The following is an 18,428-nucleotide window of genomic DNA, read 5'->3' as shown; positions in this document are numbered from 1 at the left end:
AGTTCAGAGAACCCAAGTTGTACCCTACCAGCTGTTACCTCTTCCCTATTTTGTATGCACTTCTGGTACAGAGCTCTGCATGAATGCAGATGAAGAAAAAATTAGGTACTGTATATTTTAATTTGTATTCCTCTGGAAATAGAATGAGTTCGTTTAGCTTCCTTTTATCTCCTGAAATACATTATGTCCATCTGTACTGTCAGTCACTGATATTGAGACAGAAATACTGAACAGAAGAGCTAAGTCAAAACAATTTCAAAGAGACTTTACAGCTTCTCTAAAGTAGGGTAAAATTAATACCTGGGAGTTTTTTCTGTCTTATTTATTTTGAAGAGGTATAGTTTTAACCAATGTATGTACACATTCAAAAGCTGATCTTGCAAATGTGTCCTCTGTATTTGATACAAAACATGCACCATTTTTAGAACTGAAAAATTATTCAAAGCTTTATTTCTTTCCATAGCTCTAGTACAGAGTTCTGCATGAAAGATGAGATGAGAGCTGCTTGCCTTTCTGAATGCACCAGTCAGCATGGTGGAAGGACACCAGGGACAATGTGACATGGAACACATTTACTGGCCTGTACTCGGGATGACCTGCCTGAGTCAGTGTGGCCCCACCAGCCCTAGGAACACTCACTTCAGCTCATGAGTAATGTTCCAACACCAAAAAAACTTCTAGTACCACACCCAGCCTGACACAGCCCTTTGGGTGAATCAGAAGACCTTCCCTAGGTTCTAACCACCAGGGGCTGAAAATGAACCATATTAGGTCAAAGACATAATAACAAACCCTTTCAGACCACAGAAATTAATTCTTCTTCATACATCATACTTCCTGGCTTATACTCATGTTCCAAACTCTGAGACAGTTGCTTTCCCTGTCTGGGTCAAAAGATCTAGACTCATTTGTTTTACTTCCCTGTCACACCACATTAATGGCAGACAGACACAAAAAGGGGGAAACCCCAACACTTCTGAAGTCAGAAAGACAAAAAAGATAGGAAAGTACCCAAAGTTCTACTGCGAACTGTAAGCCATTCCTGCAACTTACTTCTTAATTGAGTCCATGCTACACTAATTAATAATAGGTAGCATGTGCTGTACATAGAGCTTTGAAAATAACAGAGGGGTTACAGAGGTATTTGCAGACATGACAACTGTATCAGGAAAGGACTGACAGTTTTGCTAAACTCTCAAGGATTCTGTAGCTGTCATGAGAGTGATCCAAGAAGACAGATGCTCCCCATAAGATGGAGAGCTGAAAAGTCTGAAGTCTGTTTAGGAAATTATTCTTCCTCTTTCAATACTAGCCAGATTTTTTTTTTGACAGCCAGAGCTTTTATAGAGACATTGTCTTCATGACAATAGTCTCCTAAAGCTATTCTGAACCAAATACTGCTGGCATGAACACAGAATATCAGTACCACACAAAACTGACATCGTTTTTGTGTCTGGAAAGTTTTAAAACTGTGATGATCTCCAAAGAAACAGTATGGGCTCACCTTGTACCCGAGGAAGATAAAAGCACCACCAATACACAGGAAGAGGTAGCAAGTACATACCTGGTAGAGATTTACATCAGGTGCTCAGTCTCATGGATAAAGTGGCTGAAGTCTTCTGGCATCATCTGCTCTGAAAAGTCAGACTCTTTAATGATGAGTCAGCTCCTGCCTTGCCATCTTTCACACCATGTATATTGTCTGTACATATTTCAGTTGTGTATTTATGTCTGTGCAGGCATCTCCTCTCTACTGCATTAATTGTGACAGGAAAACTGATGTGCTGGCACAACACCAGTCATCCCCCTCAAGAGGAACACCCTGTTTGCTGTCACCAGGCTTTCCCTGTATTAGGTGAAAGACAAAGCTGCTTACATTCCATGCATCTACTAAAAGAGGCACAAATGGGGAAAAGACCTGTGCTGAGAAAACATGTGAAGCACTTTAAGGAAGAGACACTGAAAGAACAGAATGACTTTTTCACTTGACCACCTCAGGCAGAGAAACAGGAAGAATTTTCAAAATAATAAAATCAAAGGGAAAAGGACTCAAAGGCTTTTTCACTGACTCTTCTAATACTCCACATGAAGTGTTAGCTTCCCATCTACCTTTTTTAAATGGCAGGCAGAAACCATTACACAAAAAAGAATCTGGCTTTATGTTCTGCACTGCCAAACTGCAGCTATACAACTGTCTCAGGTAGACTGAATAGAATTACTGTCTTTTAAATCAAGACAACAGAATTCAAATCTCATGTTTTCAAGCTAATCATGGGGTATAATTCTGGTTCAAAATTTGCCATAAGATTACTATAAAAATGGAAGATTTTTCTGCCACTGAGCTATTCCACATCTAAACCCTTTCTTCCTAAAACACTTAGTGCTGGGAACAAAATAAGAATTTTAAGGATACTTTCTTTTCCTTAGTGAATAAGGTTAAGTCATATCAAAACATAATGAGATATCAAAAAGCTGGTAGTGGTTCTAGTCTGTCACAAAATTCTTAGCCTTTTTTTTTAGTCAGGTTGACTCCTCATTACATGTACAAGCAAAATGGAAGCAGCTAAAGCAAATTTTCTCTGCAAAAACTTATAATGTCTCCTCTCTTTCTGGGCAATTTCAACAAAGAAGTGTTTTGGGGCCAGTTGTCCTTCATTAACATTACTAAGATGGCAGTTTCTGTGGGAACCTCATTTTTAAACATGAGGTTCCCATAGAAACTGCCATCTTAGTAATGCTAGTGAAGGACAGCTGTCTGTCAACAAATACTGTCAACAAATAATTTGTTCTCCATTCTAGGAAGCCTGACAAAGATGTGCAGCTTTACAATGTGTCAAGATTGTTTACCTCTTCATGCACCAAAGCACGCATGTTCTGCTGCTTCAAATCAAAATAACTGTTTGGTTTACTTGTACCTTCTGGCTTTCTCTTCAGGGAGAAAATTCTTACCATTCAGCAACAGATCATACCATAGACAGTACAAAGCCAGAATACAGATAATCACACCATTCTCATAGGGAAGAGCAAGCCAAAACCATATATGTGAGGGAATTATTTCACACAGCTTTCTGGAAAACCCTGAAAAAATCTTATCTTAAGAAGAGCAGTAGCAAAGATGCTGAAAAATGAAACAATGCAAAATAGTCTAGATGAAAATAAGACGCTTGGGTCTATGTAAGTGAGATGTAAGTATTTCAGATTAGATTGCAGTTTTATTGCTGCCTCAGTGGGGGAAATCCCCCTGTCTATAAAAGACCCAAATGAAGTACCAGTATACTGCCCACAGGATACAAGTTATGTGTACTGAACAAACCAATACAGCTTTAAGTAGTAACTGTTTGCAAATCCTAATGCAACAAACAGCCTTCTACTTTAACTGTATTACCTGAAGAATAAAAAAGATTAAATTCTTGCTCTCAGGACCCCACCTCCCACCCTGGAAGCAATTAACAATGAATTAAAATGGGAAATTGGATGGGCTCAGCTCCCACCTCTGCTGCTTGCTTCTTCATCTCCTCCAGACCCTGCTCCCCCGCTGGGCATCCTCCAGCATCCCAGCACCAAGGTGGATGAAGCAGGCAGAACTAATCCTCCATAATCACCTTACAAACATCAGCAGCTCTCTTCCAGGAAATCTGAGACTGAAGAACCAGAACATGCAGCTTTGTAAGACAGTGAGACCAGGTAAGAAAGAATCTTAAAAGGCAGCCGGAACTTTGAAAAAAGCTGACCACAAGAACAGCACTGTACAGAAATGTGTTTATTGAGGATGTTGTTGCCTGAGAGTTGTTACCATTTCATCAGCAAAAGTGGTGGTGAAAGAAACATGTCATTATCATCATCCCATCCCAAAATTTGGTCCATATGTCAGCACTGGTCTCTCAGCTGGTTGCTCAGCTCCTGAAGTTCAGCAATCATGTTGTCCATAGCTGTCACCTCATCAGCTATCTCACTGTGAACCTCATTACTTGTTACATCTGTGAAAAGTTGCTGCACAACAAAAAGAAATATTTGTAAGTACTTTATAAATAAATACCTTTAAAAGATATATACAGTTTCTCTTTCAGGGAAGAGACAAAATACAGGAAGCTCATAATCTCTATACTGCTTTTCATAATTTTGTAAACTGTGGTGGTATTTCTCTCAAAGAAAGGACATTTTGTGGTTAAGCAACAGAAGTTACACACACACATATAGACACATATCCTGCATATAGACCTGAAATCTGTGCCACACACCTGATATTGTGCCAAAAGGGTCAAATCCTCCTGTGGACATGAGGTTTCTGCTCTGACCTGACAGCCTACGCTGACTCCTGAATCCATTGAAAGTAAAAGACTTTTTCATGAAACTCAAATTAGAAGAGCATCTCACATTCTGTTGCTGCAGTTTATAAGCCCACCTGCTGATAAACTGGTTGTGAGTTTTAATGACCATTTTCCCCAGTGTCATGTTCTGTTGCTTAATTTTCTCCAAAATCTCAAATAAATATTTTTTCACATTTGATGTCAAGACATGCTTGGGTGGAGGCATTCACCTGTGTGTAACTAGTTATGCCAGAAATAACAAAACACTGCAGAGTAATAAAAATTGTTCTTAAAGACCTTAAGACATTAATAGAAACAAAAAAAAAGCACATAACTCGTGAGCAATCATAATCTTCATCTATTTAATATTGAGCCTGTGTGAGGTATCACTACACAGAAATATGGGGAAAGGGGGACACTCTAACATATGTTTTTCCTTCATTATGTAAAGGGAGAGTGATTCACACTTCATCTGACACAATCACAAAGCCTACATTTAGAGACAAAAACAAACTGAGAAAACAAAAGTTGCTCTGGAGTACATCTGTATATCAGTATATCATCAAAACATAATGGGATAATATGATATGCATATAAACAAAAATCTACTTAAAAGGCTTGAACTAAGGTATTCACTGTGCCTCAAAACAATGTTGTCACTGAAATCAAGAAGATCTTATACAAAAATAGGAGCATATTCATGCTACAACTACAGAACCTTTGACTTTCAGCCCCAAAACCTCACACTGGCAGTGTGACAGAAAAATTTGGTTCATTATGGTAAGACTGGTAAATCAATCAGGATGATATAATTATTTCCTCTTTTTAATTTTTTTTTCTGCACAGTTAGAGAAATCTATTCAGCTAGAGACAGCCCAGGGAAGTTTCAAGCACCATCATTCTTTGGGCTTTGTGCCCCATGTCTGCCCAAAACAGTGCTCACATTTCATGCATTTACACATGATGTCAGATCCAAAAGATGCACTAGGACAAGGACCAGAAGAGTGCCCACTGTGCTATTTGCCACAGCATGTGACTACCCAGAAAAGAGCCCAGTAGCAGCACATTTCTGATCTGCAGCCCTTGGCAGATTGTGGGTGCTTCGTGAGTCTGGCACAACACAGGAGCTCAAACACCAAGAGATCCTGGAAGCAGTGACATTGTTTCACCTGTTCTACTGATTTGTTCAAATTGCATGTCCTGACTACAACATTTTGGAATTTTATCTTTTATCAGTTATTTTCACTGTTCTTTTATTCCTCCTGAAATATTAACTAGTGAGTCTGTCTGCTCTTAGCACATTTTTAAAGTGCTTTTTTCAGCTGAAAAAAAAAAGAAAAAAAAACCCCAAAAAACCCAAACCCGCACTAATATTGACTCACAGGGCAGCAAAATGAGATGCAGTCAAGCTTGGGCAGGCATAAACAGTGCTAAACTGTTTGTGCATAGGATCTGAGAGAAGATGACTGAGTTTTTAAACTACAACATACTTTGAACATTGAATATAACTTGAAATTCAAAGTAAGATGACATCTTGGAAGGGATGCAAAACCAGTGAGTTCACATAAAATGTTTCATTTCTAATATGACAGTTTTCTCAGAAGTACCATAGAACCATTAGCTGCCAATAATATAGGTGTTCATTTAATTAGCGCCTTTGGAACTTAAAATAGAATTTACTAGACTCATACACTCTTAATCTTTCAGACAATTCATGATCTTTCATAATATGAACTACCTGTACTTGTATTCATATCATTTATGTCATTTAGTGCTTTCTCTACAGTAATACTCTATCTATGCACCTTTTTTAAAGTAACAACAAAAGATGCTGTCTCTTTTTTCAACACATTTGAAAGTCTTACCTATGCCTGTATCTAAAAGCTGAGTTACAGCTTGTGCTTGCTTATGCAACTTTCCAAGGCTTTTGTCCTTAAAATTAAAGGACTTAAGAGAAAATGAGCCAGGTTTAGCCCACTGATGACAAATCAACACTTTGTAACACAAGCACACATCATAAAACTTCACCTCTGAGATTCAGAGTTGCTAATTCCACAGGCAGGAAGAATCCCTCTTTAAGACAAGATGTGTATTTTAACAGAAAAAGTATGATTCAAATACGATGATTTTTTCAAGTAATTGGTATCTGAATTGGTATCCACAAAAACCAGATTAAAAATTAGTTCTGTCTTATAATAAATAACTCTTTTAAAAAGAGTTATTAAAACACTCCAAGTGATGCAAAGCAATCTTGACACATCTGGGCCTTTTCTGCAGGTTTAGATCCATTTTTTCTGAGAATGCCCAGTTTATCCCACAACTACTCACATTAAAAACAGGTCTTTGAAATGACTGATTACTTTCAAACATTCTAATCTGTTTGCCCAACATTTAAGTTCTATCTTACTCTACAATGTCAATGCTGTCTCTTAGACTAGCATTGCAATCAAAACCTAGCAGGAAGAAGGGAAATAAAAGTTTACTTAAAACTGGAATCCTCAACAGCATGGAGATGAACATTACCTGACGGTGCACTGTGACAGGCAGGTATTATTTGATCTATAATTGATTCAAAACAGAGAAATTCTGGCAAGAGAACAAAGATTCCTAGCTGTCAAACAAAAATTCCTACCTTTCAAACACTCCTACCTTTGCCTTGGATGACAAGCCACGTAAATTGAGCCGAGCTGAAGAAAGTATCTGCAAAGCTTCCTGATTATTAGATTTGTTCTTGCTGCATTTTATAGCCACTAGAATCCAAACACAGAAAGACCCCAAAACAAAAAAGCATTACCACTCTAGCAATAATTTTTAAACAAAAACATTTAATTAAAGATCTTGATACCCTCCACAGATGATTTGAAATGTCATATCCCCTCCAAAAAACCAAACGGTAAAAAAAAAAAAAGCCAAGTAATTTTGAGAAGATAACTCTAAACACAACAGGTTATCTGTATCCTTTTTAAACATAAGTATCACAGAACAGGGAATAATCCTAGTAAGTTTCATTCATTTCCTGACTAGTACACTCAATCAAACAATTTATGTGATGATCTGAGGACTGAGATGAACTGCAGATGCATTTTCACTTGCTTCATGAAGTTGCTAGATCATGAAATTAACTGATTCCATATTTACCAGTCATATGTTTACTGACTCACCCTACACAATTTCTGCCTCATTACAAATATATTTTTGTATGCAGTATCAGGATGATACTCTCTGTTACAGGACTCCTAGTAGTAGGAATAAATACAATAGGTAGAGTATTATTTTGCCACTAAGCTTAGTAAATATTTGTTACACTCTTATGAAAAATAAAAGGGAGAACATACCATGTGCAATCTCTATGGCTCCTTTCACCACTTCCTTAAAAGAAGAAACATCTTTCTCCCAATCACTTGATTGAATTTCACATTTATGTGCCTTAGTGAGAAACTGCAGTGACTGCAAGGAGGAAAAAAAATTTATTAGTACGTCAGAAAATCAACTAGGAAACTAAATTAGTTTTAAGTATCTACAAAATTAGTGGTGAATCCAGAAAATGAATCTATCTTTACTATACTTGATTTCCTGTGAGTTGGAGTAGTGTCCTCCTCTGCAGCAATAAGCACCAGCTGCAACACAGATGTTCTTCACCAATACTGCAGCTCAAGTATGAGAAGCATATAAAGTAACATGTGTCTAATTTTTATCTTTTAAAATTCTGTCTAGACCTGATGGATGTGACCCATGTTTGCCAAGTCATCATAATTAAATGCACATGAAAAACAGAAAAATACTTGTATTCACACTTCAAACAGCAAATTCATATCTAAAATATTATAAGTGAATACTTCAAAGCTTTCTTTCTGTATGTGTAATCTTGGGAAATATGGATTTTATAGATGTAGCTATTAGTTGCCATACTGCTCTGGTTCTCAGTGTGAGCAGGAAAAAAAAAAGTAAACATGGAAGGAGGGCCCCATTAAGGTGAAAAAAAAATTAGCAGAAGAAATTGATTTTTGCTTTTGAATTTTACTTTCTTTTTACAGCATAAAAAACATGAAGCAAATACATGCCAGAAGTTACATGGCTTAGTTTAATGACAACTCTCCAGTTACCTTTTTAAAGAGCTTAAGTATAATATAAAATAATAAAAAAAGTTTCAGTGTGGTACATATACATCAGCACAGTAAAGACTTCTGATTGTAAGGGTTGTCACCCCAGAAGTCTCCACCTTCTCTCTCCCAGCAGAGTTCCAATCACAATGACACAGGTGACTGAACTGCTCATGCTGTTGTAACTAGCAATAAAGGCATATTAAGTCAAACCAGAGTGAATTACTTTTTTTCTTCATAATAACCTGGGTTACAACTGGTAGTAGTTCTGGCAAACAGAGGCAAGAATTTCCAAGAGAAGGAGCAACAGTTTTTACAGCAGTCTCATTTCAGTCTTCATATGTCTGAGTCAGAGCAGCAAATTAGGGGGGGTTTGCTGACAGATGTCAAGGAGGGGAAGGAATTCAAAGTCTTGTGGGCTGTTTATTTGCACTTCTGGAACCTGGATTTATCCTGAAAGGCAACAGTTATGAGCTGGGGAAAGTTCAAGGAACAGAAGGGATTCATAGCCTGGGATGGATCAGCAGGAAACTTGAAGGCTGGAAAGATTCTTGAGTGGGAAAGGTGTGGACTGGACTGCATCCAGTGTAGGGAAGAAAGAAGTACTGAATGAGGTGGCAGTTCAGATATATTGAAGTGTGCAAATAAACATATGCTAAGCTAAAGAAAAAAACTCCAAAACAGAACCACAAGCCCAACACTTCAGTAATTTTACACTCCTAACTTGCAAACCTTGTCTGACTTTGATTCAATTTACAAAGCACTGCTGTGAATTATAACTGCAGACCGTAGTGATTCATGTGGCATCAGATGTATCAGCAGAACAGAAAAGTAAAAACCCCCAGCAACCAAGACACTCTTTTACAATAGCCACACATACAACATTTTTCTTTCAAATTCAATGATAGGAACAAAATTGGTTAAATATAATTAAACCTGCACTAAATAAGGTGCAGAATGGAAAGGTATGGAGTAAAGGTCAAACCCTACATTTGTAAGGAGGCGCATGACACATTTAAAGGTTTGTTCCCATCTCTTTGTCCTTTGATACTACAGTATAGTAAATAGTGCCCTTTTAGAATTCATTGACCTTTTGCCTAATGTGGCTGACTATATATCTTAGACTATACATCTAGAATTTTTCTACAGATACAGTTATATTCACTGAATATCTGACTGACCCATGATGGTGCTTGTGGCAGTAAAGCTAATAAATACTGGTTTTATCATTTTTACTTCGTAATATGACATCAGAAATCAGAAATTATTTGGTGTATTGCAAATTAATTTTTACACTGTAAATTAATATATGCTGTGGCTTTAGGCAGTTTTGCTCTTTTATGATCTGGATCTGTGGTACTGTCATACCAGGATATCTGGATACATGTGTAAGCATACCTTAAGTATTTATACACATCATTCCACCTCGCAGGCAAGCTAGACTGTGTGTTCCACAACCAGCCTGATTAGCAAACACAGTTAAAGTACTGTCTACTCTACAAATTGAAACCATGTTTTTAACTGGGTTAGTTAAAAATACTGTGATGTAACCAGATTCTGAAATGATTACATTCATAGTATAGACAGGGCCTCTGCTGCTTTGCATGTCTGAGTAAGAATTTGAGGATATATTACAGGATATTGCAGTGTCTGTATTTCTGCATTCTGAATAGGCCAAATCCCTTTTACCGTTCGGCTGTAAAAAAAATAGGGAAGACAAAAGGGAGGAATTTGAGGCATAACAGACACCAACAATGACTAAACAAGGCTCTTCACAGGGCAGAGCACAAAGAGACAATGAGCAAGGCACAAATGATTGTAAATTTAAGCCCACAGGAATACAATTCGTAGGCCTAACCATCTTCCTTGCTTGATATTAAGCAATCCTCCAGAGAGGCATTTTTTGCCCAGGCCAAAGGCATACCCCATTGGTGAACGTATACTGAATGCTAACCTTGTGTATTTTCAACTTCAGAGAAGACCTGATGACCCTTAATTATTTTCGAACTGTGCAACGCTATTTGAACTTTTTGAAATTTAACATCAAATGCAAGCACACTCCAGCATACAACAAAGTAAACACTTCTAGCAGCGCAGAGTGGTTATTCTGGAAATGCAATCAACTTAATTCCTTGGGAAGTGATAAGGACAAGAAATGGAAGTTAACACAGCAAAAATAGTGATGGGTAAAGAGAAACCAATGGTTCAACAGACTAAGGATTAAATATCATTATTTAATTCCATTTTAAGCTAAATAAGGACAAAAAATATTCTACTTTGGGTACTCTAACTGTGGTGTAGGTTATTTTAAGTTCATTTTCCCTTAGTGATTATAAAAAACACAGATGGCTTATGCTGCTACTGGATCATGCTTTTAAGATGCATTTTTTTTCCAGAAGCTGCAATATCCTATCTCCTGAATCAAATATTTCAATTAAAAAAAAGCCAAAACCCACACCACCATTTGATTATAGACGTTAGACTGTTGCCAAGAAAAGTTTCAGAATACAAATTTAGGACAATACACATATGCTGTGATAGGATGTTTTGAAATGAAACACTGGTGAAAAAAGACATTTTTCTTCTCAAGTCCAAGAAAACTGATGTAAAACATCATGCTCCTACTACACACGTTTTTGTGTGTAACAAAAACGTGTGTAGTAGGAACATGAAGAAAAGACAATGTACTTATAAAAACACTAAAGCAAAACAGGTCTGGAACAAAAGCATGTTCTATTAGAGCACTGCTGTTCTTACCTTTTCAATATCTTCATTACTATCATTCTCTCCATTTCCATAAAGCTGGGCATAAAGTCTCCAGATTGCCCCATCATTTGTCACTCGTGAAGTGACTCTGCCCAAGAGCTCTTGCAGTTTCCCCTTCATTCCACTTGATACCTCTCCAGCACGATCTGCCGGGCCATCCACTACCGCTCTGACCAGAATAGCCAACACCTTAAAAAAGCAGCAGGAGAGACTTGTTATTTAACACAAATCAACATCAGTATATATAATGTTATCTGTAATATATGGTCTCTATTAATGATTATGCCAAATGGCAAGTACAGAATTTACTAAGAAATACACAATGGAATTCAACTGACTTAAACCTCATCTATATGATTCCATGTTGGTGCAGGTGAAGAGGCCAAAAATATGAGACAGAAATTTGGGTAAAGGAAGCTGAGGCAGAAAATATCTTATAGATATTTTCACCTTCTAATACAGTTATAAAAAAATCAGTAAACAGGCTGAGCCAAATTAATTCAGGTAATGGAAGACACTGTTTTTTACAGGACCTCTATTTAACAACCTACAGAAAGTGAAAGATGTATGGTGGATAAGATGGAAACTGGAAAGTGATGGAATATCACCTTGAGAATCTCAGTTTTAAATGCACTCTTGGAGAAGTACTAGTCAAATCAGTTCCATCAAACTTTTCTACAAATACTCGTTAGTGGCCATACTTTTTGAATCACTGGCTTGAGAATGTGGGATGTGACCTGCAGAAATGCTGAGCACGTGCAGCTGCTGGTGGGAGCTTGGTTTTGCATGTAAAAAACTGCAACATCATGCCAATATCTGTGTCCCAAACTGGACACAGAAAACTAGAAAACAGTGTCATTTTGCCTCAGTTTCTCCTCAGCAAAATAAGAAACAGCAAACTTAAATCAAGGCAGTAGATCATACAAGGAATTAGAAGAAAATAAACCCCAGAAAAGCTGTGGCTTATCAAGTGAGTAATACCTGTCCTGTGCAGTGGAGGAGACACAGAGACTGGGGAAGAAATAAGATGAAAACATAATGGAAGTTTCATCAGGCTTGCATTCAAGATAGGCCAGTAAGAGCAGCACAAACACCGTCATGCTGGCACTTCCTCACTTGTGAGCCTGTCATTTGGCAACTTTAACACTTCAACATTTTTGTCCATGTGAAACTAAGACAGTGAAATCTCACACACAGTATTAATACCAAGATAGTAATAAAACTAACTTCAAAGATGACCTGTGAAATAGCTGCAAACCCTACAAAAACACCTCACAAATCAAGATGCAGTTCACTAGCAGAAAGTAATGCAAAAATTGTGACAGTATCAAAGTATATCACACTCAGAACAAAAACCACACCCAGTTTAGCACTTGTGATATGTCACTTTCCTAAAATAACTTTTCTTCCATAGAATTACTGAATTACAATGTATCCCAAAAAATAATGAAAATTCTTGGCAGAGCAAACCAAATCAATCAAAATGGCTGATAATTATATTAAATAAATCAAAGTAATACAAGGAGTGGAAACAAATATACATCTACCTGATATCTTTTCAGAACTAATGGTATCACAGTGTCATCTGAACATTAATTAAACAGTTCCCCTCTTGTCCTCCCAAAACCCCAGCAGTTGCTCATATTCCTTATGATATGACAAACTAGCAGTTCCTTCAAGATCTCTTAAAAGTCACTTAAGGTAAGAGAAAATATGATCAACTATTAATAGACCAAAAGTTCTCAAATTTATTTATATATTCATAATTTGGAACATAAAGCACCAAATCCCATCATTAACCAGGTTGTCTATGTTAGTTGCTAGAAAAACACCAGCAAGTGTTGATATTTCCATTACTAAAGCACTGTAATAAAAAAACATAGGTGCAAGAAAAACACTAAACTATGTTCTCTTTTGACAAGGAACTAGAACTGGTCCTGAGGATTCACACACAGATGTATGACTTCCTAACCAATTTCTCAGTTTAACAAACGTTAATCAAAGTCCAAATTTTAGTTCATGTGAATATCATATATAACCATCACAAGCTTTAAAGCTTTTTTTAAAATATCATTATATATTATATTCACATTAACTATTTTCTCTATTGCTCAAGCAATAGAGTCTTGACTTTGCTTACACTTCTATCACAATAATCCATTTCCTCTTTTGTAATCCATCATGTAAGCTTTGGCACTACAGCAGTTAAAATGAAACTAGTGTCAAGACCCAGATTAAAGGGTCCATTAAACAGTAATGAATCATTAATGCTTGGTTGTCCACACTTGTTAAATAAAGTTATTTCAAACTGCAAGTGAATTGCACTAATCATCCAAAAGTATTAGCAGTGTAGCAGAGCTTTGCATTTTAGATTGCCATAAATCTTAAAATTTGAGAGATTTTAAACTGTCATACATACTAAACTACTACAGCAATGCTCTGTTGGCCCAAGATACCAAACAAGCTGTAGGGGATTTTTTTGGTTGGTTTTCTTCATGTCTCTTTTAATGAACTGGGCTCCATATGGCCAGAGAGTTCATGTTTAGTATGACATCACACCATCTGCATTCCTCCTTCTCCTTCACTTTTGTGAACAATGTGTTTACTACAAACTGAACCAAAGACACTGTGAGACAAAACCTTAGAAATAAACCAAGTAATTTATAAATGCAGCGATTTTCATCAGCTACTCTAATTTCAAAACTGTTCTCCAAACAACTCCTTTCACATAAAAATTCTCTTGGTCAAACCATTTTCAGATGCTTCAGTAATACTAATCAAACTTGACAGTGCTTAAGAAGGATGAGAACCCTCAGATAACAGATCCAAAATGACAAATTTTCTGTGAGCTCTCCCCATTCCCCTTCCAAACTAAGGATTTTATAATAAAGACAATTATCATTAGTGAGCTACTTAAATGAAGCAGAGCTCCAGAAACTATTAATTCCTACCCTCACTTCAAAATTCCCTTGGAACATGCTCTTGGGACCTTTAGTTAGAAATGGTTTGGCAACATGAACTGCTGAAATGAGGATGTTACTTGATGGAAAGGGTACAAGAAAAACTTTGCTAGAATCTCAATAGCACAGAATTGCAAAGTGGAATTCTTTGTCCATACTTCTGCATTCATAATCTTTGACAGCACATAATGAAGATATGGTTTCTGAAATACTGTATTGAAACAGTTTTTCCAACCACAAAATAATTTTGTCATTCACAAGACTGTAACACTCTGAGTAAAAAAGGTTGACGGCCTCCATAAGCACACATGTGATGGCAATTAGTATAATCAAGAATTGCAGAAACGTTCCAGGTACATTTAATCGCTCATATCAATAATTCAGAGACCAAACTGATGATTATAATAGGTAAGGCTTTCTCCTTGGATACTTTTTAGTGACTGATTTACTAGCGGAAACTACGGATAATTCAGTTAGACTTTCTATTTTATTACATAACACATATATTGAAGGTTTTCCAGATATATTTCTCAGCTTTTTGAACATTAAAAGATACATGGAAGTGTGAAAAAATTAAAGAACCAGCAAGGAGAGAAAGTAAGAAAGTGTGCTTTCAACATTTATATGCAATGCTAGCAAACTGAGACTTTTAAAACTGTCCTTTGATGTAATGTTTTGCTGCACTGTTGCTCATTTATAAAGAGCTCCTTACCTATTCCTTGTCCAATTCTGTCTGTAGAACCTGTGCATACATACCTTCAAGCTTCATGATATCATGATCTCAGAACCTTTGCCACAGGGATGGCATTGTTAAATAACCAGAATAGCACAGAAGAAAAATTTCCCAAACCTGTGTGCTGTACTCAGAAGACTGGCACAGAGGACAACAGTGGCCTAACAGAAATCACCAACAGGAATCTGAATGCTTTACTATTATTAGAAGAAATCAGTGATATAAAAATATGACTTCATGCTATTCTGAAATAAATTAAAAAGTGTGATGTAGCTACAGAAATCAAGGGCATTTCAAATTGTATATTCAATTGCACACTTGTAATCGATACATTCAGTCTCACAAGGGGTATTCTGCAGCAATGATTTTGCTAAAAGCAGTTGGTTTTCACAAAGAACTGGAATCCATGACTCTACTTGTTTCTTCCAGTCCTGCGCTTTTTTTTTTAATTCTTACCTTATTTCTCACCATTATGTCATGTAGCTTAGTAGTCTACTGACTAAAATCTATGATGACTACAAATACTAAATATAATCTGAGAGAAGATCATACTATGTTGAATGGAAACAATGGTGTATGTTTTCATTTACTCATGATTTCACATTGTCAAAATACAATTGCACAAGACGGTTATAGATCATCCCTATTCCAAACAGCCCAGTTAGAAAAAAGGAGAGGCTCACCAATTAATGGTGAACTTTGTAAACAATTTCACAGAAGCTTTTATTTTTATCTGCTTTTTTGTTTTGCTATGAAAATACTGTCATCTTCTTTGCAAGATAATAGTTTCAAGCCTGAAATTCTCTAATCAGGCCCTGAGGTTTTTCTTGGCAACTAGTAAAATCCTCCTAATTGATGCAACTCTATTAGAAATTACAATGAAACCCATAAAACACTTCACATATCAGAAGCCGAAGTTAAGATGCAAAAAGAATTTAGGAAAGATATCAAAAACTTCTGTAAAAGTTTTAAAAGTTGTATAAGAACAAGATGAAAATAGTTGGGCAACAAAAATAGAAATTTAATACAAGCAATATCCTCAAATCCTTCAATAAAATGTATTGCATAAAATTTGACAAATAACAGTAATAGGCATCTGTATCATCTCAAAATATCTCAAATGGGCAAATATATGTAGAAACCTCTACTCCTAGTCAGCTGTCAGTCTGTTTTAAATAATACAGTAGACCCTAAAAATGCTAATTTAAGTAGCATATTTGAGAAAAATATTAGTTGAAAAAAGCCAACCGTCTACAAGATGCTCTATGACAGGTCCCACCAGTACAGTACTCTAGCTGCCAAACACACTAAACTTTATCACATATAACAGTTTTTCATTGACACTCTTTGGTGTTAATGTTTAATGTTTAGCTACACCAAACCTGAATTATTTTATTAATACAGAATGTTATCCTGTGCATGACTGGCTTTACTAGTAATAAGCATTGCACTCAGGTACAGTTTATTATTAAAAAGTAATGTGAAAAAAGTATTTAACATCCCTATCCCCCATGACCAAATGAGATGTTTCCACAATTTTAACTGATTCTATCTGCTCTCTCTCTCCTCATCACTGGACTCGAATTCCCAGGAAAGCTACTTTTTTATGGGACAAGAAACAAAACATACTTCTGGGATCCATGAGCAGCAGCAGCTGGTTCCTCTTACCCTGGTACTACACAATCTCACTAAGAGCTCATAAGCTCTTCAACCAGATCTGCTAATTTTGCAAAGGCTCTTGAAGGTGTTTTATTACTATCCTTGAGAGATTCTTTGGCTTGCCTTTCATATTCATCTTGCTATTTTCACTGAGTGTGCAAAACTCTGCTAGGATCTGGACCTGGTTTCAGGCAAGGCAGCATCCCAGCTGAAGCTGTTACAGAAGGTTCTCTGGATTTTGTCCAGACCATATATTTACAAACACAAAATTTAACTGAACTGAACTACAGTAAAAAATGAGCAAAATAGATCTTATTTTTCTTTGTTCTGGTTATTAAGAATCAATATTAGGACTGTAATGCATTTAGTTCATTTTCAAAGCTCATTTGTGGAATATTCCAACACATGGGAAAAGCTTCCCTTTCTCTCAACTAAATAATTGATATTTTTTCTGACCCCAAGATATGCAGGAACAAAATGGAAAGATGAGATTGTGCACTGCATTTTATATAAAAATAGGTCTTGAAACTGCAAGGCTTACACATGTGCTTTCACAAAGTCTGATGCAATCTGGATGCAAAGGTTTCCACTTTTGTCCAGTTTCATTTTAAATATTTATTCTTAGAGTCCAAATCTCCAAAACTTAAATCACTTGCCTACATAATTTCATTGGCATGTGCACTATCATTCCTGATACCACTATCAGCAGCTACCAGCAATCTCTCTGTCTCTGAACAAAAATTAGTGAACATATGGGATGACTACATATGAACATTTCCCCACCTGTGTATCCTTGTACTTTTCTTTTAAGTCCATGAGCCGGTGATAAGCTTTAATTGCTTCTGAAAACTCTCCAATGTCTGTACTGGTGAGAAGATAGTTCTCCCATATCTGCCAGTGCTCATAGTTGCATTTGAGAGCTTCTTGGAGAGTTCGAAATGCCTTGATCCTAATCAATAATAAAAGAATAATATAAATTATTACGGAAGATTTCTACACTAAAATCAGTTGGCATAGCATCAACTAAAAAACTGCTTATTTTTAAAAATCATATTTAGAACACAGTGCCACGCAAAAGCTATTGCTTGTAATTTACAACACTGATACTTTCTTAATCTGTCTTGTAAACTATTGTGTATTAGTTCATACACAACAGTACACTCTGTAGCTTGAAGTAGGTAACTTCTCTCAGCTCTTGTAATTATTTTTTTTTACGAAAAATGTATCATAATTTTGCCATCTATGTCAACATATGCCTTTCCAAATTTTTAACTGGAACCATGAGAAAATAATCTTACTCATGCTGCAGTTGTAACACACATGAAAAAATGAAAAATCACTGAGTTCATGATAGATGCAGAATGGTATTGACTTATTTAATCACACATTTTTTAATCACATTCATTTTAAACATTTGCACATGGCAAACATGCATATCCATTGCACAGAAGCCCAACATTTTCAACCATTTTTATCCTTAGGTCAGCTGGAAGGTTCACTTACACCCTGTGATCCCTGATGCTGTGCTGCTCAGTACAGATGTGTCAGAATGGCCCCAAACACTACCAGGGTCCTTCTCCAAACTCACCCATCTCACACTAACAGGATAAGTGTTATGGAATAAAGGTGGACAGCACAATTCCTATAAAATCATCATCAAGCTAAAAAGCATCTTTAGTTTTTCATATGCATCCACTGCAGTCGACTCTCGACCATTTCCTTAGGAGAGCAGCAATGCCATCCTCTGATAAGAAAATGCCATCTGAAGCATGTGTTGCTAAGTTTTGTGAGTTTACTGTTTAAAGCCTTAAACATACTACCAAAAGTTGCAATAAATGTGAAACTTTAAAATAACCCTGCTAGAGAATTGGAATGATACATTTCCTTTTAAGAGACTAAAGTT

The 18,428-nt window shown here is 36.4% G+C and overlaps 1 protein-coding gene across 1 annotated transcript in view; it reads right to left on the bottom strand.

Annotated features, from left to right (window-relative positions):
- Positions 1-3,745: 3,745 nt before the first annotated feature.
- TTC27 (tetratricopeptide repeat domain 27) overlaps positions 3,746-18,428 on the bottom strand; it is a 112,841-nt gene continuing 98,158 nt past the window's right edge. The window contains exons 16-20 of the mRNA XM_064414811.1: positions 17,309-17,474; positions 11,165-11,362; positions 7,643-7,754; positions 6,957-7,057; positions 3,746-3,990 (exon numbers count right to left, since the gene is read on the bottom strand). Coding sequence (XP_064270881.1) covers positions 3,868-3,990; positions 6,957-7,057; positions 7,643-7,754; positions 11,165-11,362; positions 17,309-17,474 — 700 coding nt within the window. The 3' untranslated portion in view covers positions 3,746-3,867. The remainder of the gene's footprint in view (positions 3,991-6,956; positions 7,058-7,642; positions 7,755-11,164; positions 11,363-17,308; positions 17,475-18,428) is intronic.

The sequence above is a fragment of the Passer domesticus genome, chromosome 3 (genome assembly GCF_036417665.1).
Source record: "Passer domesticus isolate bPasDom1 chromosome 3, bPasDom1.hap1, whole genome shotgun sequence".
Taxonomy (NCBI): Eukaryota; Metazoa; Chordata; class Aves; order Passeriformes; family Passeridae; genus Passer; species Passer domesticus.
Note: the sequence above shows the minus strand (reverse complement) of the source record. Positions and strands in the feature narration are given on the sequence as shown.